This window comes from Sphaerodactylus townsendi, linkage group LG03 (assembly GCF_021028975.2).
Source record: "Sphaerodactylus townsendi isolate TG3544 linkage group LG03, MPM_Stown_v2.3, whole genome shotgun sequence".
NCBI lineage: Eukaryota > Metazoa > Chordata > Lepidosauria > Squamata > Sphaerodactylidae > Sphaerodactylus > Sphaerodactylus townsendi.
The window spans coordinates 46,254,987-46,280,542 of NC_059427.1; the positions used below are offsets into that span (position 1 = coordinate 46,254,987).

A 25,556-nucleotide genomic window follows, 5' to 3' on the forward strand; every position below is an offset into this window, starting at 1 on the left:
TATACATGAGGCCATTTAATGAGATCATCTAAAGCTCTGGGTTTGGGTATCATCACTGTGATGATGACAGCCAGCTCTATATTTCATTAACCACGAAGGTGGTTTATTCATCTTATGTGCAATCTTGAGCATTTCTGTGCTGCCCGAGGATGTATTTTGAGCTGTGTTCCTGCTTGTCTTCTGAAATTCCAGAGGGACAGCCATGTTACTCTGCTGTAACAAGCTAAAGTAAAAGTCCAGCCACACCTTAAAAACTAATAACATTTATTCCAGCATGAAGTTTCATGAGTGTCCCAGAGCTTCCAGCCTCACTTACCCCAGGAGAGCCAGACTGAGCACTCAGGATCAGAATTCTTGATGATGCTACAGGGCTGGGTGAAGGTGGAGAGAGGTAACCCACAGGGGAAGTCAGAGGAGGGAGCTTCTCTCAGGGAAGAGAAGCTTCCTTCAGCCAGCACAGCAGAGGTTAGGGGAATTGAAGACGGGGCGAAAACCCAAGCGGAGTAGAGTCAAATCCACCCTCATCAGCAGAGCTGTCAGGCAGACTACCAGTAGATGCACTCACACAGGTGAAAGGGGGATTTGGGAGAGGGTTACAGGGAAAACAGTACCTGGGGCTTGGAGGAAGGATAGGAAGGGACACAAAACAAAGATGGACAGGAGGACTCTCTATCCCAGGACGAACTTGCTCCTGGCTCAGGCAACCCAGGGGACCAAAGAAGGGAAGGGCAACCCCCTCAAAAAGAGCCAGAGTCTGAGGCTGGGGAGGAAGTTGCTAGATGTCTCCTTAATGACCAGTGAACGTTCCAGTCAGGGCAGAGGAGGGGTCTGGTTCTACCTCTTCTGACTCAGCTAAGCTGGCAGAGCCCGCCAGTGAGGTCCCTTTGGGTGAAGCCAGGGCAGTGGAGGTGCCCACAGTGAATCAGAGCTCACTTCTTCGGATGTTTATTCTGCAATGTCTTCTGCAATGCCTGCAAAGCAGTTTTGCTGCGACAGGGATGTGATGGCTATGCGCTGTGGAGGAGCTGATATGTTATTTTATCTGTTTCTGTTTAAATTTGTGTGTAGTCTAGCTTTATGACATCTATGCTGTTTTGTGAAATGATTTTGTTGATTATGTTTTGTTAGCTGCATTGCGTTTGATTAAGAAAAGCAATTAAAAAACAGGATCTGTTTGTCGCAGTGGTTTTGCTTTTAATTATCTGACTAGAAAGGTGAAACGGTCAGCTTGCTTTTGAAAACGGATTCAACATGATGTAGATAACTGGCCAGCTTGGCTTACACATAACTGGAAAGATCTGAACCTCATGCTGCCTTGATATCCTCGCCAAAGCTGTTGAACAAGAAAGCTATTTATCGGTATCCATTATGAAGCAAGTTCTGCCCAGCCACAGAAGGAAGCCAACTGTTGGATCTAAAACACCGTACTGTTCTTAAAGTTGTAAAATCCTCAACTGCTTGAGAAGTACTTTCTGCATACCTTTAAAATAAGCCAGGGATACTATCATGATTATACTGTGATTGTATGTATGGCTCATTCCGCACATGCAGAATAATGCACTTTCAAACTGCTTTCAGTGTTCTTTGAAGCTGTGCGGAATGGCAAAATCCACTTGCAAACAGTTGTGAAAGTGGTTTGAAAATGCATTATTTTGCGTGTGCGGAAGGGGCCTATGAGTATATAATGTGTGTTTAATCAAGGGGGAACCAGGAAGATGTTTATAAAATGATTAGATGGAAGTGCATCAGGTATAGTAAAAGCTCTCAGCCACAGAATTTTGTGTAAAATTTTTCCAGAATTTTGACAATTTCCTTAACATATGGCTAAATTTACCTGCAATTTGCAAAGAACTGGTCATGTTTTCAGTGGTTGTGTTTTGCTCTTGTTTATGTCATGCAGAACTCAAGTCAAAGACATACACAGTTTAAAGCATTCCCTACACTTGCCTGACTTGTAAGTTTAATACTAGTGACAGCATGATAAGGCATGTATTAGCTAAACTGTTCTCATTCAAAATGTTCACTGGACTAAAAAATGACTTGATGTATAGCTCAAAACAGAATTTGTCCTGAGTTCTATTTAGTGGTAATGGACATTCTGCAGGGAATTACAGCTAGAGAGTTTAAACACCAAGGACAAGATTCCTGGATGCGCATCTGTTTCAGTAAATTAAAAGGAAATGTAGGTTAGCCACTGCAGCTTGGAGCACATGCTGAACTTTGCTTCTCTTCAGCTAGTCAGCTGAAATGCAACTGGAAAGCAACAGTACATCTCTTTCTATGTTTCATAGTTCTCTCCCATGAGCTAGGGTAATATAATTGGCTCAATACAATCAAATGTATACTGAGAACCAAATCTAATAAAGACTCTTTAAAATCAAACAGAATTGAGCTAAAAAGTCCAATGACATCTAGAATAATTTCCTGTTAGCTTTCACTAGAGATGTACTCAACAAAATGTGAAAGGTACCACTATCCTTAAACTTCCAGGAAAATCAAAATGCAAAGAGATTAACTTTGCAGCCATTGACTTCTTTCCAGGTTGCAATTATTTTAAATATCCTAAACGTTCAATGAGATCTCAATCAAGAGCAAGAGAGAGAACTTCAGAACAAGTCTCCTTAAGACTGCATTTGATGCTCAAAATATACACTTTTTCGTTTCTACAGATCTCCAGAATATATTTCTCCAACTTATATGTATCTTTATAAAACAGTCTTACCTGATGGGAGGTCATCAAATACAAGTAGCTGGAGTCAGAAGGATCAAACTGCATGAGGGGGTGGACAGGTTCACCATAAGCCACCGTAATTGACTCCCTACTTATCACCTTCATAGAACTGTTCAGATTAATCTGTCAGAGAGGAAAACATTTCATAAGGTCATCAATCAGAGTTTTTGAGGAACAGAAACTCTTCTTAGAGATGTTCAAATTAAAAATGGATCAGTTTGATAGCTATTTTTACACAGCATGTTTCTTTCATGATTTTTTTTTAAAAAAACCCAATTCAGTTTTAAAAATTAATCATTTCCATAATGAGAAGATTTTGGGGGGACTAGGGAGAATAACTGACCCGATTTCACAAAAATTATGCAATTCCATCTATGAGAATCAGTGCAGGTTTGACTTGATTTTCTTCTGTCATCATGTATGGTAAGCAGATAGGAATATGGGAAACCCAGGAAAAAGAGCCAAAGTCAGTGCTAATGATTCACTTCATAGACTGGATCTTGCATTATAACAGAGCTGAATTCATACAGCACTGGATGCTGCAAAACTGTTGCACTATAGTATTCATTCACTACTAGTTTACTCTGCCTCCACAGGACATAATCTACGCTGAATGATGGCTCTTGTGCAAGAATACCAAAGGAACTTCTTGAAGTTGTCTTGGATGGGTGGAAGTTGGTCATAAGTTGCCTGAACTGTTCCAGGAATAAAAACAAATGACTGCATCTCTACGCTTTGAACAAAAAGCTCTATATCATGGCGTGTTCTCATATGCTGCCCTTGGACATAGTATAGCCGTTTTACACTTACAGCTCCCCCATTAATGAATCGAATGTGCTATAGATAATGGCTCCTGTGAAATGCCTTTCTGAGGTGTACTTTATAATTTACTGGATCAGATTAATTCCCTGTGTGATATGAAACCATAATTGCTGCTCTGGGAGCTGGTTGAACACTGCCTATGCCGCTTTTACTATCTGGTCTTGGATGGGAAACCTGAATTATAGCTCATACCAAGTATTCTATATTCTATGCCAAGTAACAAGGAGCCCCCAAGGTAAAAAAAAAAGCTTCTGGTTGCGCAGCTGAGTATAACAGAATTAGATTACAGCTATCTGAACAAATTATCCCAGCAAAGAGCAGCCAGGAGCCTTTCTCTAATGGAGGTTCAGTAGATAAGACTGCCTTTCCTGATAGGATAATGGAAGCAGAGCTGTTGCTGTTGTGTGAACACAAGCGGTGTGAGGAATGTATCTCCACAGATTGTCCTGTGCAGCTGTCTTGATGGCAGTTGCCAAGCGCTCTTGTCATCTAACCTGTGCCTCTGGGCAAATTTCAAACTAGAGGACCACCAAGATCTTCGCCACCTTCCTGCGAGGGAAAGCAGTGAAAGAAATTGGATTCTCTGTTGTTCGCCCCTTATTCTGATCTAATATTTCACATTATGTGTTATTATCGCCAGATGGATATAAAGCAGATTCCAGTCACGTCTTTCCTTCAGGGTCAACATCTAATGTTGTAGGAACGACAATGAACAGCATCTCTGACAGGCTAATGCTGAGCTCCTTCTTCAGCAAGTAGCTTCTGGTGGATTACTGCAGCTGGTAGCTGCTCCTGTTCTGAGAAAATTATAGCGCCTTAAATCTTTGTCCTTGATATATTGTTTCAACACCAATAAAATTGGAATTATCACACACATGGATGCATGCCTTATGTGGAGCTCAGCAACAGAAAGGGTCAATCATAAACTATTTATTCCAAGAGGTGGTTTGGTCTGTGTGTATTTTTGTTCACAAGTACCAATCAAGACAAGGAACAATTTATAAGAGACGATTATTAATGACTAAATGCTGTGATATCACATTTCAAGTACAGGCATTGATTTCTACAATATATTAAATGAAATCTTGATTGCACTGTAGCTTTGAATGCTGATTAAAAGTTATGAATTAGCAGATATTGTATATCACTGAACTTTTTAAAGGAACATCCAGTTGCTTCTTTATTGAAGAATGCAAGCTGAGGCGGTGAACTTATCTACTGATGCTTTCCACGCTCAGTTTCAATGAACAGAATCATGCCAGTCTTATTATTTCTTTCTGGTTTTATTCCCAGCAGGGATTATGCTCCATCTGGGCATACTCTGGCTACACTATCCTCTGAACATGGTTCTGAATTAGGCTTAGAGTCACCACAAGGCTCCCTTAAGAGACTACCAAGAACAGGACATTGCAGGAGACATTGCTGAGGGAGTCATAACACAATGGCCACTGGGAACCAGGGCCCAATCAAAGGGAAGAATATTTCTTATTTGTTTAAACCAGATATTCTGCTTCTCCAAATTAGACCAATGTGGCTTGCAACAGACATAGTTGCAATACAACCAAAGTAAAATCCATTTTCCAAATCACCAAACAACTACAAAAAGAACAAAATTATCCTCATTTGGAATGCCAAGTAACTTTCAATCCCATGGGGGAGAAAACAGATTTACAGGCCAGGCTTTTCGTAATGAGAGGAAGGAAGGTAGTCTGTCTTCTGGCAGAAAAGTCCAACATGTGGTGACAATCATAGTAAAGGTGTGAGACCTCACTGACAGCAAGAATGCCAGATGAGCTGATGGAACTACCTAGAGAAATTTGTCAGGAGACTTAAATTTGGTGACTGAACAGAGGGAGAGAAGAGCAGCTGCTCAAGTATGTGGGTCCCAGGCCTTTACAGGTAAGGACAAACCCCTGAATTAAGCTATGAAACTATTATTTTATTATTGGGATAATGTGCTCATACTACAAGATAACTGACAAAAGGTGGGACTGCCACATTTTGCACCAATTGTTTCCTGAAATGCATTCAAGGAAAGACCTGCTTTACAGCAGAGTAGCTGTAATACAAGCAAGAAACCACATAACCATAGATAACTGTGGAAAGGCCTGCAAAGTGTAAAAGCAAGAGCAACATTTGCACCATGGTGGTAAACAGGATTCTTCCTATCATCACACTCTTACTTCAGAACAGATCTGTATCAAGAACTACCATCCCAAACTCTCTGCAGAATCTAACTCCTTTAGTCCATCTAACAACGCCAGATCTAATTTCCCTAAAGACTCTGTATCCTAACTCAGTCTCATCTTGCCTGGATTCAATTTCAGGATGTTCAGAGGAAGAGTGAAGGGATTAAATATTGCACAACATCTTTGATTTAAGAGGGAGTATGGTAGGATGCACCACAACCTGACTAGCCCAATCTCATTAGATCTCAGAAGCTAAGTAGAATCAAGCCTGGTCCATGTTTGCGTGGGAAATCACTACGAAATAACAGGATCACTAGACAGAGGAAGGCAATGGCAAACCACCTCTGAACATTTCTTCCGTTGAAAATCCCACCAGGATTGCCATAAGTCAAATGTTATTTGACAACAAAAAAAAGTTCATCCTCATTAACCTGACCATAGGATGCAGATAGAGATCTAAGACAGATTATAGCTGAGTTTCAAGCAGAGTTTCAACAGCTTATTGACAATAATCAGCTCCAAAACTGCAGATGATCGTATTCAGGGAGTTGTATACATATACAACACTGCAGGGGGAAAAAACTCACAGAACTGAATCAGGAGGCTTGTAGCTGAGGAGTGAACACATTTTAGCTTGGACCACTGTAGTTTAAGAAGCAGATGCTGCATTCCTCTCAACACCTAATGCAGCAGCCAAGTAAAATATACTCGCATGGTGGAGCTGTTGGATACCATGGATGCTACCATAGATTTATAAATGAAATTTGAGATTGTGCAACCCACTAAAGCAGTGGTTCTCAACCTTCCTAATGCCACGACCCTTTAATACATTTCCTCATGTTGTGGTGACCCCCAACCATAGAGGAGAGGTGTCTCGGTTCCTAAGACCATCGGAAATATGCGTTTTCTGACGGTCTTAGGCGACTCCTGTGAAAGGGTCGTTCAACCCCCAAAGGGGTCGCAACCCACAGGTTGAGAACCACTGCACTAAAGGCTTCTCTGCAGGTTCAATATACCACCAACTGCACTACTGTCTGAGGTGCGCCGAACTGAAAGGTAGATGGATTGGCTCTTCTAGAATCAAGATACTGCAGAATCCAGGGCAGAATGCAAAACATTTTAAATTCCTTCATAAACAGGCAAACATTTTCCTAAGCCGGGCAATAAATGTGTCAATTATCATTGGTGCCATTTACTCCATTATAACGTTCAGTGGATCTCTCTCTAACAATGATTTCACAAACATTAAGATCACTCAGATAATCATATCACCATGATCTTGCACCTCCTTTCAAGCAAGGATTTCAAATCACTTAAACATCATTTAGTAGAGCTGTTAATATTCTATCAAACTGTAATAGGAAAGAGAACAACTAGAATGGAAAACAAATGCCCTGTAGGAAAACACTAATTGATGGACAAGTCAAGCATGAACATGTCAAGACAGCTATTGTTTCAGATGAACAGAGTGCTCAGATAATCTTTTCTATCTTTTAATGGCGAGAGCATAGACAATAACAGAGTGGCTGGTGGAAGATCTGACTGAAATGGGAGAGCTCTAAAAACTTCCAAGGAACAGAATACAATAATCAAATTTTTACTGTACGTGGAAAGAAAGCACATGGGGGATTTGGGATTTAAAGGGAGTACAGCTACACAAACTGTTATTTAGCCAAAGTGCATGAATTAGCAACTCCACTGTTTTTGGAAGGCATCATGGGATCTTTAGCAACCACAAGCACTCAGGAGTTCTTCCATCTCCTCTGAAAACTTATGCCTTCAGCAGTTCAGTGCTCCATAACAATGGGATATGGATGAATCATTGAAACCACTTCCTCCTGAATTCAGGAGCTCTTTAGTAATCTCCCATGCAGAAACTGAGCCAGAACAACCCTGCTCTCATCATTCAAGAGCCACATAAATGTAGAATGGCATTTTACCAAGAGCTTTTACTACTGCCAGAATGGCTGTTTATTACCAATGGCTTTACAAATGAAAGATGCCATATCCTATCATTAATTGCAAAACCACGAGTCTCTTAGGTGTTTTATTAACTCCTCCGGACCCTGAAAATTTTACCTTAAGGAGTCTTCCATTTGCTGTTCCCAGAAACACAACTGTGTAATTATTGACACTGGAGACTGCTACTGACGTAAGGCCTGTTGAAGTGAATACAGGCCTCGCTTTGATAGGTTGCAGGATTGACAACGGATGCTGAAGATGTGCTGCTCCACAGTCCAGTTGTTCTGGTTGCAACTGAAAAGAAAAGTACACATTAGTGAACACCTCCTCATATATATCAGCTGCCTATAACCAAACTGCAAATTAATGTAAAAGTTTTATACCCTGTCCTCTATATTGCACATATAAAATGTGGCATGTGTGTCTCTGGGGATGGGAAGGTAGGTAAAGAAGGAGCAAAACAGATTGGTGGCAGGAAGGATTGCCTCACAAATATAATCTCCCTAAATAGAATCAAGTCCATATTTCACACTATATAATGTAAAACTGATTTATTTAGGATGGCATTTTGCAAAGGTAATAAGGCTTTATTATAATGCAATGGTTCAAGAAGAATGTTTTAATACAGGGAAAGGAACAGTAAGTAGATTGTAGTGCTGTGCAGAGTACGAACTATGTGTTGCTGTATGTAGTATCCTATTATGTAATTTCTGACAATGCAGGCTGGGTAATGTGTTATATAATACTATGGCTTGATATGCTCCAGTTTTTCTCATTGGATCATAACCAGTTTGAAATGTAGCTAGTGTAATCATTTTTTACATATAGCTGAGAATTATCTGCCTTTCAACTGTGCCTGAGAATGTCCAGTATAAAACATGACACAATCTCGCATTAAAAATATTTTCAAATAAGTTGCATTATTTTATTTGTTTCATACACAAAACAAAAGCAGCAAAACATTATTATTATTATTATTATTATTATTATTATTATTATTATTATTATTATTATTTTAGATTTCATAGACTCGCAAATTTTGCAAAAGGATACCAATTGTCTTGGTGGAGGAATATAAATTAAGACTGCAAGCCAACAGAGATTTACTTTTGAGTAACCCCCATTTGATGTCATGTTACTTACTTCAAAGTAAACATGCCCAGAATCAGACTACATAATTGCGAACCATTCTACAACTACCACAGTAAAATTATCTGAATGTCTAATTCTGAATGGGACTGTAGTCTAGATATCTGAACTATGAGAAAAAGACCGGGAATATAATTCTACAAACTCAGAACACAGGTTAGCAGGAAAATCTGAAAAAAACAAAAGGTGTTTCGAACAAAACTGACAAAGCATTGTGTGCACCTATACATGAACCATAATTTAAAAATCACATGGCAACTGAGCCTTGTGAGATCACAGTTTGTGCTTTAAAAAAAGAGTCACTAGTCGATTCTGCACAGCAAATGTATAATGTGTTGCAGGAGAGGGTATTACAATTAGTAGCTGCTCTATCACTACCTTTTCATTCACTGCTTCTGCTTGTGGTCCTTTTGGCTTGAGCCTCTTGCATGTCAACTCCTTCAGGGTGTATTCTGTCTCAAATGGGTTGGGTTGTTTGTAGGTCCAGAATTGCTGCCAGTACGGTTTCCTCCTAATGTGCAGCTTTTGAAACATGCTTAACCTTATTCTAATCTATGGCATCATGGTTGACTGATCAAGTCCTGTTAAAAATGGCCCAAGGATCACTGCCCAGTGCTGCTTGATACAAGCCACTGGAGAAGTCATTTGTGGAAAAGACCCAAGGTATGTCTCAACATTGTTGGATGGGGCCATCAGACCAGGGATCCTGTTTATTTGTGCGTAAGGCTGTCCTCACAGAATACTCCCTGGCAACCAACATCTATGAACCTAAACAATTCATACAATGCTTAGCCCCACACCTACTCACACACTTCAGTGTGTTTTCAAAGTGGTTCCTTCTCTTTGTTCCTTCTCTTTGTCAAAGAGGTTCCTTCTCTTTGTTTTTTATTCTTTGAGCCAGTGTTTCCATGGATTCCGCAGAGACAGGTTGCATGGATGAACCTCCTCTGGCCCAGTCTCTTCTCCTAAAAAGGCAAATGTGATCTTGGGCTGCATAAACAGAAATATAGTGACCAGATCATGTGAAGTGATGGTATGATGTTATCACTTTACTCTGCTCTGGTTAGATTTCATCTATAGTACTACATTCGGCATTGGGCATAACAATTTAAGAAGGATGTAGACAAGTTTGAACGTGTCCACAGGAGAGCAACAAAGATGTTGAGGGGTTTGGAGGCCAAATTTTACAAGGGAAGGTTGAAGGAGCTAGACATGTTTAGCCTGGAGAGGAGTCAATTGAGAGGTGATATGATAACCATCTTCAGGTACTTGAGGGGCTGTTCTATACAGGATGGTGCAGAGTTGTTTTCTGTTGCCCCAGAAGGTCAGACCAGGACAAACAGATTGAAATTAGATCAAAAGAGTTTTCGGCTAAACATTAGGAAGAACTTTCTGAAAGTTAGAGCAGTTCCTCAGTGGAACAGGTTTCCTCAGGAAGTGGTGGGCTCTTCCTTTTGGAGGTTTTTAAGCAGAGACTATGTTGATTGTGTGAACTTAGGCCCATAATGAAAGGGAGGGCAAGAAAGGGTGCATCTGTGCTTGCCTCTTGTGGTCCTTTCTTACATGATCAGAGAAAGTTGATCACCACTTTGGGGTCAGAAATTTTCCTCCAGGTCAGATTGGCCAGGGATCCTGGAGGGTGTTTTGCCATCTTCTGGTGTTATGGGGTAGGGCAAAAGTAGCTATTTCCTCCATTCTGCTGGGGGTTGGACTAGATGACCTCAGAGTTACCTTCTAATTGTATGATTCTATTATTCTTCTGGCGTCTCCTTCCAAGTCTGATCTTGGCTCTGCCAGTATCTCAGATCACTCCCAGTTTCCTGCCCCCTCCCTTGGCTGACCTCTGCAATCCTTCTTTGTCTTATCTTGTTATAATGTGACCACAGTATGAGTCTCAGTTTAGGCATTTTAGTTTCTAGGGGAGGTTCAGGCTTGATTTGATTGAGAACCCACGTATTTGTCTTTTTAGTAGAGTATTAATTGGGTATAAAGATTTTTAGCACTGTTGCTGTTATTAACAAAAACATGCAAACTGACTGGCATCATCGTTAAGCATCTATCTTCTGAATATGATTTGGGGGATAAAGAAAAGCTCATCCTAACCATCTGTAAGGTCCTTTATGAACCAAGTGTTTGTTTTTCTTAAATCTCATAGTAAAACAAAATATCAGAGTTGCTGCCATAGGGAAAATTAATTAAACTGGACAAGAAAGGTTTTTTCTCAGGAAGTCATTTTCAGAAAAGAAGAGGAGACAACACTCAGGAATAAACCATTAATTGTACAGATGTTTTTGGCTCACATGTTTTTTGACCTTAAAATAGTTCTTGCTCTATTTGAAATGCTGGCGGGGGGGGGGGGGGAGTATTTACAAACCAAAACTAAGCTTCTTTGAGAAACCCACACATTTATATTGGGGTCAGTCATTTTCTTTCATTGCTGCAAAGGAAGAAATGGCACAATGAACAAGTCATTTGGAGTTTCTAGCCCTGTTCCTGAATCTTATCAGAGGATTATATTGCTGGCTCTCAGCCTGTTCTATGTCCTGGGAAAATGGCACAACTAGCATCAGATTATCTTTTCTGAACTTGTAGATTTATGGGATCTTTTAGACTTCACAGGTTCAATATTTGGCAGTTGCTTCTACTCAACTGACATTTCTATTAATCCTTTTGATAAAAGAACCAAATTTTATCTCTTGACTCTCTTCATGTAAACCTTTGGAATTCAGGTTCAATTCAAGAAGACTACTAAACTGCAGACAACATGTTCCTTAAAAGACTGATGGGGAAGGGGGTGGAGGAAGGGCTTTGTAACTCAAAAGAATGATTTGTCAAAAACTCCAGGTATTCCACCCATCTCTGTGCCAGAGCAGCTTTCTTATCATCATTCAAAATTCGACAACAGTGATTCATTTTTACAATTTTATAGAGAAGTAGGGGTTTTTTAACATAAATTAACATATGCAACCACAAACGAACTCTAGAATGCTTCCACCCACTCTTCCCCAGTCCACTGTCCATCTGAAATGGAAGTAAGAGAAATGGAGAAAGGACTGCACATATTGGCAGCCAAGAGTAAAAGACGAGAGAGGGTGACGATAGTTCAGAACATGAATGTACATTTTGAGGCAACAGTGTTTGCCTTCTGCAAATATATATGCATTTCGATCTGCCACAGTAATGCAAAGGTGATTCACATGTGAGACGTCCTACTCAAATAAACTGTATTCATATTCTCACTTGCAACTCTGACCCTTCATTTACCGAAAAATATTGTTTTCCGGAAAGTAAGAGGTGCCAAGGTACAGTGTCACTCTGTACAGAAAACTGAAATAGCTCACACCTCAACTTTTGAGCAAAACTATTAACATGTCATAATTCAAAGGAATTCTTGGATATAATGTATAGAGAATTTCAGTGTTCAACACCCTCATGACTTAGGTAATAGAAATTTTTATGTACACGATAAAAAGCACGGCCCAAAGGACAACTATGCCACTGTCCAAAAAGCCCATTTCTTATATTCTTCACTGCAAAGGTTTTTTCAAGCAAAAGACAATGTTTTCCTATGTCAAAATAAAAATTATATTCCACCATATGAAAACAAGCAAATGACAGATACTCATTTGACACGAGAGCTAACAAATACAAGTCAGAAGAGTTAATAGCTCACTGCAAGAATGTAATTGCTTGTGTGAAATCATTAGCCAATTACCTCTGTCAGTCGCTGATGAATCATTATTGCACGTACAAATGAGCATTCACTGTACAAAGGCCAGTGGCATGAAGTAAAATCAGAAGAATTAGTTGAGGTGAATAGCTGTTTCTTCAGTTTACCAGCATTTTCTGCTTAGCTTTCTTAATATATGAAACAATTCCATTTGCTGAAAAGACTTCAAATTGTTTGCTTTCATTCTCTTGTTTGTTTTTCTTTTCTCATTAGCTCTCTTTCACTGACAAGAATGCTTGTAAGTCCCTTTAATAATCAAAATAATTTAGCCCCAAATTGTGAGATTTTTCTTAACAGATTCTATGAAAATTATATCAGAACAACACCAGGTTTTGCATGAAAAAAATAAGCTCATAATTAACAAAAAATAGACTGAGAATATATCAAATTGGATTCAGATATGATGGCAAAAAATGTTCTTTGGATTCCGATATGATGGCTAATAGTGTTCCTTAAATACTCAGATTTAGAGAAGAAAATATATGCCAGAAATGAACAATTTCTTTCTATCTGTTTGTATAATATAAACAGGAAAGAACTGAGGTTCAAATACTGATGTCAGACATATAACAGAAACTGTAAAGGACTCTATGTCCAACATATCATCTACTTAGAACATTGTTTAGATGCAGCTGATAATTTAACAACCTAATAAACTTAAGATACTAAAATTAATTTCTGTAAATGTTAATGGGATGAATAATCATGGGAAAATAACTATTGGAAACTTACTGTCAAAGGTCCTTCCCTACTGAGTATAGGAAGACATCTTCTTCCAAGTGATTCCTACTATTAAATCAAGGAGACAAGAACAAGAATTCTTCTTCATGTTTCCTGTGGGAGTCACCCCCTCTTCCTGAGTTCTTATAATTCCAAACAGCAGTCAGCTAAAAAACTATCTAATAACTATGTAACTACACGAGAATTGAAACATAGGCTGATACAAAATAGAAAGAAAGAAAGAAAGAAAGAAAGAAAGAAAGAAAGAAAGAAAGAAAGAAAGAAAGAAAGAAAGAAAGAAAGAAAGAAAGAAAGAAAGAAAGAAAGAAAGAAAGAAAGAAAGAAAGAAAGAAATAATTTCTTCACACAATGCATAATTGGTGTTTGGAATATGCTGCCACAGGAAGTGGGGATGGCCACTAACCTGGATACAGAGATGTACCTAGGCAAACGGGAGCCCTGGGCAAAACCTGAGTTTGATGCCCCCTCATGGGCAGGCACCCTTCCTCACTGTAACCAAACAATGATTTTTTACACCAGGTCGTTTCAAAGTCACCATCACATTATAGAACATCCCCCAACTCACAAATCTGAACACAGCAATGGGCCATGCCACACAGCAGAAATAATTTTTGGAAAACATTTTCAAAATGCTTTCAAAATGTTTTATTACTGCTATGAAAAGATTTTATGGTGTTGTATCCAGTCTCCCCAATTGGGGAAAACAGCATCACTTTCAATGTTATTTAAACTGGGGACCCCAGATTCTCCCTTTAAGGTGGTTTAAAAGGAGAATCTGGGCTCCCTAGTTTAAACAAGTGATGCTTGAATCCACCCCCAGAAAAGCATCATTTTCAATGGTGTTTAACTAGGGAGCCCAGATTCTCCTTTTAAATCCACCTTAAAGGGAGAATCTGGGCTCCCCAGTTTAAACAACATTGAAAGTGATGCTATTTTGGGGTGGATTCTCCCCTACCCTGAAACAGCATCCCTTTCAGTGTTAAAACTGGGGACCTCAGATTCTCCCTTTAAATCCAAGCCGAAGGGGGTGGATTTAATAATAATAATAACCTTTATTAGGCATTGAGAGAATAAAAGAAAGAAAGAAAACAAACATTGGCAGGAAGGGAGTGGATTCAAAAAGAGAATCTGGGGAAATTTAGGGGGTGCCTGTTGTCAGGAGTGCAATTATTAAGATAGCAGCACCAAAATTTCAGAGTATCTTTGTGAGACCCTACTGATGATACCACCCAGGTCTGGTGAAGTTTGGTTCAGGGGGTCCAAAGTTATGGACCCTCAAAGGTGTAGCCCCCATCTCCTATTAGCTCCCATTGGAAACAATGGGGGATGGGGGCACTCCCAAAGTTATGGACTCCCTAAACCAAACCTCACCAAACCCAGGCCATATCATCAAGAGAGTCTGCCAAAAAATCCCTGAAATTATGGTGCTGCTAGCCTAAAATCTGTGCCCCCTGCAGGCCAAAAATGGAAAAAATGCTGAAAATACAAAATCCCCCACAAATGAACCTGCAATTTTGTCGCCCACCACAAGGTGGCGCCCTAGGCAGCTGCCCACAAGGTGGCGCCCTAGGCAGCTGCCCACAGCAGCAGGAAAAGTGGTGAGATGGACATACTCAAACAAGGAAAGCCACAAGGAAAGCTCAGTTTGTAAGACCTGAGCAAGGCTGTTAACAATTTGAGGTCATTAATTAATATTGTCACCATAAGTCAGACGTAATTTGGTGGCACTTAACATACACACACAGGAGTAGGAAGGATGAACTTTGTCTCTGTGTAACTAACAGTCCAATTCAGAGTGGGCTCTTCAAAGCGTTTCCTGCAGTACAGAAAGCTCAAAACGTAAAACACAAAACAAAACAACCACCTGTTCTTGATAATCCCCAATAGGGGATAGCAGAGATACGACACAAAAAACCAACATATCTCCGAGGTTGGCTCTGCTGGTGCTCAGGGGCAGGGCGGGCAGTGGAAGCCAGCTATGGTCAGCTCTACCCCCTGGCCTGCCCCCAGCCACACTGGTGCAGCTTTCTGCACCATCAGGTCTAGATAAGGATGGCAACTTCTGGGTTGGGTGAGTGGAGCTGCCCAGAACCCACCCATCTGGGTAAATCACACACACCCCTCTACCATATTTGCCCCTTGCACTGGCTGGGTAGGCACCCATGCTAGCACAGGGGTGCACAGCTCCAGAGATGAGTCTGCCCTGCCCTCCAGATTGGGCTGCAAGAAACACAGTACTCAATATAATTACAGCTACTGGGGATAAGACTGCTCTTTCCTGAGAATAAGTACTGGTATCCTTCATCCTGCCATGCAGAATAGTCAAGCTTATTATTCTTCACCCTGTGTTAATACTTTTCATATCATACAATGAAATCTCTAAACAATGATGACACTGATGGCTTAATGAATAACAGACTCTAACAGGACTGTTTCATACAGTGTATGTTTTAAGCAAAAAAAATCCTGTATGTCCTCTGAAATCATCTTTCATAGAAAATGCTATTTTTCTGCACATGCTCTCCTGGGGCATGAGACTATACTTCACAGTATCACTTAGCAAGGGCACTGTACCCATTTAGAAAGCTGTTCTAAAATTTAATTTTTGAAATTGTTTGGAATAAGTCATCTCATTTATTCAGGCTGTACTATATTGTTCAGGCTATGTTTTCTTCGCTGCTCTAATCTCAAGAGAATCCCCCTTTACTGTTCGAGCTGTTTTTCTCATTTATATTTTAGTTTTGGTAACAGACTTCAAAATATTTTGTTTCTCAGATGAAAAAAATTCAGAATGACAGTAAAATTGGCTCTGTATACTTTGGAGGATATGTTGTTAATACTGCTGCTAATACGCCACGCTCTGATCTTCAAAGTGCTTCAGAGTACAGCTCTGTTCTGAAAAATGCCCATTTACAAACAACATCTTTGTAGTCACTAGTCTCCTTGCTTGTACTTAATCATGTGTCTGTTTAGTTTAGTAAAGTGCTGCATCTTTGCACATCTCTACTGGCTAATCCTGCACAATCAACAGAGTTATGGGAAACAGCACAGGATTTCATTACTGCTCAAACTATATCGTTTATTAAATACTGAGAAGTGATGCTAGAAAGGGTTTACTGAGATCATTTCTTGACACAGATTCTTTTCAAAGTGGTGAGACACAAAAATGCCTCCTGTACATCAATATATTTGCAAGATAATAAACCAGATTATTTGTTGAAGTCAGTTACAGGCGACACTGGTTAACCAAGAACCCATTCTTCTGAATGACAGCATGTATTTTACATTCAGTGCTCACAATATTTTTTATTTATTTATTTATTTATTTATTGAATTTAATATACCGCCCTATCCCAGAAGGGCTCAGGGTGGTGAACAGTATAAAATCATATATAAAACATAGAGTACCAATAATGCAGACCCATTATTTTTATAACAAAACAATAGGTTTTAAGGAAAAGAAACCAATCATTCACTGATCCCAGTTTTGAGCTGGATCCAATGATCCCACATATGCAAGGATCTTTCCTGCATTTCTCTCCCCACATCAGCCCTTTCCAATCCAGAGAAAATGTATTCCTGCTGCCATGGGACAGATCAAGTTAATTCATGCCATAGTATTCCCTATTAGAAGAAGAAAGTAGATTACTTTGAAATGTGTTATTGGAGGAGAGTTATAGATACCGTGTCATACTAAAGTCATATAATGAGAAAACAAGAGTCACTGGAAAAGACAATAACGCTAGGAAAAGTTGAAGGCAGCAGGAAAAGGGGAAGACCCAATATGAGATGGATTGACTCTATAAAGGACGCCACAGTTCTCATAGGGTTGGCAGAAGTGACTTGACGACACTTGACACACACCACACAGGGATCATTACCACCCCTGTCCTGAATGATCTGGCCTTGTTTCCAGGCATAATTCAAAGTGCTGTTTTATATCTTTAAGATGCAGATGGCTTAGATCCTATGCTATCCAGCCAGCCAATTATGATCTTCCTCTCAAGCCTTGCTCTCAGTGACACAGGATGGCAGCAAGAGACAGGGTTTTCTCAATGATGCCTCACCTCTGAATGTCTTGCCTGGTGCCTATATGGCTGTCATTTTGGGGCCAGACTAAAATATTTCTCTTTTGTCCAAGTTTTTATTTTATTTACTTATCTATTAAAATATGTATATCCCCACCTTGCTCTTCAGCAACTTAGGACCCATAATAACCATTACAAATCAATTTTATAAAACAAAGATTAAACACAGCAGAGCTAAAAACATTAAAAGCAGTCTAAAATCACTTCATGCCACATACCCACAGGTATTCTAATCTGTGCAGGCTCATACTGGCCCCAAAGCTCTCCAGAAGAGAGCTTGCTGAACCTTGCTGAAAAAGCCAGTGAGAACCCCCCTGATCTTTTCTGGATGGCTGTTCCAGAGCATGGGCTGACCTCCAGAAAGGCTTGAACCCACACTATTGCCCCACTGATGGTAGAGTGAAACCAACCAGTTTTTCTAAGGGTGAAAAATGGAACCCCCCTTTGACCATTCTTCTCCCCCCCCCCCCAAAAAAAATATTAGGAATATGTAAACACTGGAGTAAGGATGGGGATACCAGGCGAAGCTACCAGGGGGCCGGTGGGTGCGCGTTGCACCAGGCACCCCCTTGTGGGGGGGGGCGCAAAAATTGCAGGCTCCTTTGTGTTTTTTGGTATTTTTAGTGTTTTTTCAGTTTTTGACCTTCAGGGGGCACAGTTTTTAGGCTAGCAGCACCATAATTTCAGAGATTTTTCGGGAGACTCTCCTGATGATACCACCCAAGTTAGGTGAGGTTTGGTTAGGGAGTCCAAAGTTATGGACTCCTAAAGGGGGTGCCCCATCCCCCATTGTTTCCAATGGGAGCTAATGGGAGATGGGGGCTACACCTTTGAGGGTCCATAACTTTGGACCCCCTGAACCAAACTTCACCAGACCTAGGTGGTATCATCAGGAGAGTCTCCTAAAGATACCCTGAAATTTTGGTGCTGCTATCTTAACAATTGCATGCCTGACAGCAGGCACTCTCCAAATTTCCCCAGATTCTCCTTTGAAATCCACCCCCTTTGGCATGGATTTAAAGGGAGAATCTGAGGTCCCCAGTTTAAACATTGAAAGTGATGCTGTTTCAAGGTGGGGGAGAATCCACCCCAAAACAACATCACTTTCAATGTTGTTTTAACTCTCTTTAAGGAGGATTTAAAAGGAGAATCTGGACTCCCTAGCATAAACACCATTGAAAATGATGCTGTTTGGGGGTGGATTCCAGCATCACAGTGGCTGCCCATGGGGGGTGGCGCAAAACTCAGATTTTGCACCAGGCTCCATTTTCCCTAGCTATGCCTCTGGAGGGGGGATAGAAAGCATGCCTACATATCTTGGAAGCTAAGCTGAGAGTACTTGGAAGAAGGACTTCCAAGGAACACTCTACAGAGGAAGGCAATGCCAAATCACCTCCACCTCTCTTGTCTTAGAAGCCCCTTGCTGGGATCACCATAAATCAGCTGTTACTTGACAACACTACACACACAGAGTAAAGACAAGGAAGGGTAAGAGCAATACACCACAATACATTCAACAAGCGAATTGGCCAAGGCGCGCGCGCCTTCGCACAGAGGCATGCATTATTATTTTTATTTACCTCCCACTGATGCATAGCTACGCAGGCATGCATGGATGAACCCCACAGCCATGCTGTCTGACATCACGACCCTTTGCACCTGCAAGGGTACACAGATGGGAACCGGGAATTTTTTTTAAAGGAATGCGCGGTGGAAAAAAGCGCCTTCCTGTCTGGCTGTTCACTCAGAAGAGGCTGCAATCAGGATTTTTAAAAAGAATAATGGATAGTGTGAATCTTGAATATCCCATTTTGGGGTAAATAACATGGGGCAGACTCGCTTTAGGGGAGGTATTTGTCAAAGTTCCCACCCACAATGGTTTTTTTAACCATTGTTATCACAGGTTTATTGGCCTGTACGGAAAGGGCCTGTCTCAATATTTTTTTACCTCAAAATTTGTATATTCTTTTTTTGAACTCCCCCCCCCCACACACACACATAGATAAACATGATAAGATAGGATTAGGTATAGCAATTTGCGCAAACATACACAACTCAACACAAGGTATATTTGCTTGAGGAAAACCAGGGTATCTATACTTTTAACTTTCACAAATACACCAAATATTATAGTGTTATATGCCAAATTCTAAGTGACACATCTGATGTTGTTAAAACTGTCAAATAAGTTTAGAGTTAATAACAAAGCAAGTGTTACGTATATTGCAATGCTTCACCAAATTTCTGGACATTTTCCTGAAAAGGGAGGGGAGCAGAATTTTTTCTACAAATTTCTACAAATTCCAGAAATGTTGCACCTCTGGAACAAGACTTCTTAAAACAGCTGTACTCTGTAGTGAGGATATAGCCAAACTTTACTAAGCAAAAACATCTCAGGGTACAAAATTCAGAAATGACCTCTTCAACCATTTTGTATTATTATTTGGGATTGTACTATAGTGCACCAGTTTCATTTCCTTATCTAGCTATGTCATCTTTAAGCCAGTTAAACAACATCTTCAACAGAATCAGAATGCCGTAATAGAGTACTGGACTCAGACCATGGTTCAAATCATTTCTCAGCTACAGACTTGTTGAATGATGAAAGATAAATTGCTATCTTTGTTTCAAATTGCTTTCTGTAAAATGAGAATAATCTTTGACCAGCCTCCAATAGGGACAGTGAGTGCAATCCAGACCAATATTGCAAACAACACAGCACATTGGTTAAACGTCTGTGTAGATAATAACAATCACAGTTAGATTCAACAACTTTCACAGTCATGATGAGAAAGAACATTTCTTACATATCTTCCCAGCGCTTCTCTGTTGCTGTTTCCAAGATTTACTGAACCAGATGTTTTCAAGGATCTTTAAGAAGTTCATGAAAACCAGGATCTCTCTGGTATGAGATCTCAATAAAATCATGAGAAATTTATGAGAGGCAATGTTCCATTTCAGATTCACATACTATACTTCAAAACTTTACAGATCAGACACTTAAATCTCAGTATAGTAAGAGTGACTTATTTTACTGAAAAAATGAGGAAGACCAAATGTTTCACTGTAGATTTCTGATAACATGTCTAAATTAAAGTTGCTGTTTACAGTTTATAAATTCTTGAAGCAGAACGAATAACCGGAGCCCACCTAGATGGCTCTAGGAGATAGAACTCAAGTCTTACTGCAGAAAAAAATGTCCTGCTTTACTAAAACAAATGTACTACTTTATAATTATTTTATCAGGACCCTCTAGGGTTATGTCCTCAGTTTCCTGTTACATTTGTGTGCCTCTAACAGCAGAAGGCAGGCAGAAATTCAACAGAAAATGATTTTCCTTCCATAGAGCTACAGAATTGAGAGAACTTTGCCTACTCAATTTGTCATATTGCTGTTAAGTCCACACCGATCATATAAGAACAAGGGGCCTCTTGAGTTTGTCCTATTATTTAACTATGATCCTTGTCAAGCAACTAGAGTAATCATGATCCCAGCTGGATATTGTACACTGTATTGAAATCTTAACATTTAATAGTTGCTTTTTTGACCACGGGTTTCTTAAATGCCCCTAGATTTTTTCTTCCTAAGGAATTCCACAGCAAGAAGCAGCATCAGTTTTTAATGACAGCTACCCCAGAACTATGCAACACAATCTCATATTTTTTCCATCATATGAGCCTTTTCACACAATCCACACAACAGATTCTTTACATGTATTGAGTACAGAAGAATGTGTTAGACTTAAACTCCACATTTACCTAAGCATGGCAGAGGCGTAGCAAGGGGGAAAAGCGACCAGTGCACCAGTGCGTCCTCCACCCCGGTCCTTCCCCAGAACACCCCTGGAACGCCCACGCCAACCCCCACAGGAGCACACACCCAGTGTGTCATGCCCCCACATCCCCTTGGAGCTATGCCTCTGGGCACTGGTCTTCAGTTTCATTTATAAAGTGAACACACATTGGCTTAAAACAACACAGATGTAACTATAAAATGTGAACAGGGCTATGAAGAAGAGGAGTTGGTTTTATACCCTGCTTTTCTCAACTGTAAGGAATCTCGAAGTGGATGACAATCGTCTTCCCCTTCCTCTCTTCTCGACAGACACCTTGTGAGATAGGTGGGGCTGAGAGTTCTGAGAGAATGGGGGGGATGACCCAAGGTCATCCAGCAGGCTTCATGCAGAGAAATGGGGAATCAAACCTGGTTCACATGATAAGAGCCTGACGCTCTTAATTACTACACCACACTGGCTCTCTCTCTTCTTCACTTCACAATGCAGCACACCAGGAAGGAATTCACTGCACTGAAAGGGATGTGCGAGTACATATAGCAAGATCTACAAGGAAAGAGCAGAAGGCTCTCGTTCCTACCATTTGACAAGTGCTTATTAGTGATGGCTTGAATTCTATGCCTTTGTTGTGGGTGCACTTTTCTTCTTCTGATGCAGAAGCCCTTCACCACTGCATTCACGGTTTCATTCAGGATTTATTTCATTCACCACTTCAGCACTGCACTTCAAGTGCACTAGGCACTTCTGCTTCCACAAGACCAATGTTTTTCAAGGAGACCTAAAGAGCCTAGAGCAAGACGAACACGCTTCTTAGCAGAGGACTGCCTCTGTAAGAGATGAGAAAGCATAACTAAAAAGCCAGTGTCTTGCTAGCTTGTCTAACTATAGCTTGCTTTCACAGAGCTCGTGAGACATGCCATATTTCATATTTTTTCTTACTCTCTTTCCCTCCCATGGATAAGAAGCCCAGGTTTCTACCCAGTCATTTTAATTAACCTGGTGTTCATAACAATAAAGATCAGAAAGAAATGAAATACCTACTATAACAAAACAAACTCATCTGATTTTTAATTAATGGGCAAATAATTAAAACGAGAATTAATTATCTATGCCTCATATTTTTTGAAACTGAGCTATTATTTTCTAACAATTAAAAAAAGGATAATGTTCCCGTATCAGAGCAAACAGCCAGCCATATTCTTTTTTTCTGGTAAATTTTGGTTATAATAATTTTTTTAAAAACTGAGGCATCATAAAATGAACTAAATGTGAATATCAGTGGTATTCTGTTATAAAAATTAAGTTTGAACATCTCATAGTCAACACCAATTCTTCTAAAATCTGGATTTGAAATGTTAAGTGTTTTTATTAAAAACATACTAAAATATTAATTATGTATCATTTTTCCATCCCATCCCATCCCTGCTGACAACTACCTGCCAATGACACAAGATTTTTGCTGTAAGATTCATAACATGTGTGATATTCAGAGGGTTTTTTTAACTTCCCTTAACAACCTTAACAGATACAAATCTGGGTTCTTCCTAAAAGGGCCTAATATAATCTGGAATCTATTCCAAATATTCATTCAGCTTCCACTACTTCTTCATTCCAATGATAATTTTTATGGTTCTAACAGTGCCTAGTCTGAATGCCTGGAAGAGTATGAACTATCAAACAACATATTTAACATGAGAGATAATAAATCACTTGTCCCTCCACCTAAGGAACACAGAGAAAAACAACACAAGGAAACAGAACTGGAACAGGCATATGGAAAGAAAGGGTAATCAAACAGCACAGACCTTTCTTCTAGTATAGCTACCTCCTTCATTGCAAAATTCAGGTTTTCATGATGTAGAAAACGAAATACTGTATTTAGAATTTTTACAATCATGGATCTGCTCACTCCTGAATGTGGTATTAGCAATCTTATAACAGTGTTTTAGCAACTGCACAAATAAAACTAATTTGTACTCAGCGGTTTATTTGCATGAACAAATTATTATACTTTTTCAGAAGTCTGCCTTACGAATAGCAGAAACAGAGCATCAAGGTGCAATGTTTAAGGCAGTGAATCTTGCCCACTGCAAATCCTCCCTTGACCGCCTTCTGACATTTTAGCAAGTGCTGCCTACTTAGCCTGCACTCCAAGGTATCTAGACTTGGGTCACTTGGGTTTCTGCCTAGCAATGTACCATTCTTTCAGGGGTTCTGTCTCCCTTTTTTGGTAACACTGCCATCAACCAAACTTTATAGGAATTATCCACTGAGAGAACCAGTGATTCCAATTTCCCTTCCCTGCATTACTGTTCTAAGACATCATCTTGTGCCTGAGGTTGCTGCTATCCAGCATCTGGTTACCACAGGGACAATTTGCTGCAGCTGATTACAACTGGGGGATTAGCAATTGCCAACTAACTGCCCTCCTTCTCCTGTCCATTTTAAATAGTATGTGGGAAAAGTCGAGTGGTACAGAAAATAACAACCAGCATTCAACATTATAAAGAACTGATTAAAAGAAAATGACTGGGATTTGACGGCACTTTTTACCAGGACATCAACAGATTGAGCAAAGAATATAAAAGCAAGATGCAAACACACTATTTCTCCCTCACTTTGTATTTATTGTATTTGTTATTTATGAAAATATTTATTTCCCACAAACTAATACATTAAATATCTTTATGCTTCTTAAGTTCAAGTCTATACCTTTCAAAGAAAAAAATCCAGAGAATCCAGTCACCTGAAATAAAACCCAGCAAAACCCCCAAACTGCTACTCCTTCTGCTCAAATATCAATAAATTCCATTACGCTCCATACGAGTAGGATTATTTCAAACAGATTGTTCAGACACACTAGTTACTTTCAATTGTTTCTTCTTGGTAAAGAAAGAGGAGAGATTACTCATCAAATGGAGAAATAAATACTAGGCTTAGCAAGAGCAACACCTGAAAGTTAATGATCTCAGCCCTAAAGATTCTCATGCTTTTATTGCGCATGTTCTGACCTATCAATAAGTTTTACCCCTGATCTGGATGGCTCTGGCTAGCTGGATTTCATCAGATCTCAGAAGATAAGCAGGATTAGCATTGGATGGGAGACCACCAAAGATGTTCAGAGTTCCTATGCGGATGCAGGCAATTGCAAACTTCTGTTTGCTGCTTTCCTTGAAAATACTACAGGGTCATCATAAATCGGCTTTGACTTGATGGCGCTTTTCATCACCATCAATAATTTATATTGAACTATAGAGGGGTATCTACATAACGGGTAGCTAGGAGATTAGACCTCCTTGATTATGACTCCTACTCTTTATAGAGCAATAAACAACTCCCTTCTTTTTCAAATTCACAGGTGTAAAAGTATTTGTGTGTCACATCCTCCCTGCCCTTAAGAAGCACAGAGAGATTTAATTTATTACCGTCTGCTAATTGAGTTGGGATTCAGAAGTACATGTTGCTATACAAATATTAAGGTGATCTTTTATTTTGTTTCTAAGAATAGCACTTCATAAGAATGGCAAATCCATCACTGCTGATTAAAAAAAAAATCAGGATGTAGAATTTGACTGCAACTTTGCGACCTACTAAAACACAAAGATAAAATTTTAAATTTTATTTACTTATCACATTTGTAGATAGCATTTCTTCCATAGAGCACAGGGTGGCACATATGAAGACTGTTTCATTTTATTCTTATAACAAACCTGCAAGGCCACTGGTCCAACATATGCCAGTGTGGTACAGAAGCTTAGAGTGCTGGACACCCGTGTTTGAGGCCTTCACTGACTTTGGGAATGCACACCTTAGAAATATATATGTGGAAGCATGTAATATTCCAATCAATGAGGCTTGTTTCATCCCAGTGAATAGTGTTGATAATAGTTAGATCGAGAATTCAACGGAGTTATTTAAAATATTACAATTTGCTTTATTCTATTCACATCCAAATAACTTTAAAAGATCTGAGGCCCCTTCCTCACATGCAGAATAATGCACGTTCAATCCACTTTCACAATTGTTTAAAAGTGGATTTTGCTATTTCGCACAGTAAAATCCAGCTGCAAAGTGGATTGAGAGTGAATTATTCTGCATGTGCAGAAGGGGCCTAAGTCAGCAATTGCAACCCACAACAAAGCATAAAGTCATATTTTATGAAGAAAAAAAGCAGAAAAAAGTTAAATGTCAATCCAGTAATGCAGGAAAACACATATGTACGTAAGTACTAGTCACTGCTATGATTTATACATTGCATATCCCTATTTATACATTGCATATCCCTATTACATTACGTATCTCTATTACTGATAATTTGCATAGAATTCAGAGAATGAATGTTCTATGAATT

General features: G+C 39.7%; 1 protein-coding gene across 1 annotated transcript in view; it reads right to left on the reverse strand.

Moving 5' to 3' along the window:
- The window catches only part of PLXND1 (plexin D1), a 180,718-nt gene that overhangs the window by 129,698 nt on the left and 25,464 nt on the right, over positions 1-25,556 (reverse strand). The window contains 2 exon segments of the mRNA XM_048490141.1: positions 2,723-2,854; positions 7,822-7,998. Coding sequence (XP_048346098.1) covers positions 2,723-2,854; positions 7,822-7,998 — 309 coding nt within the window.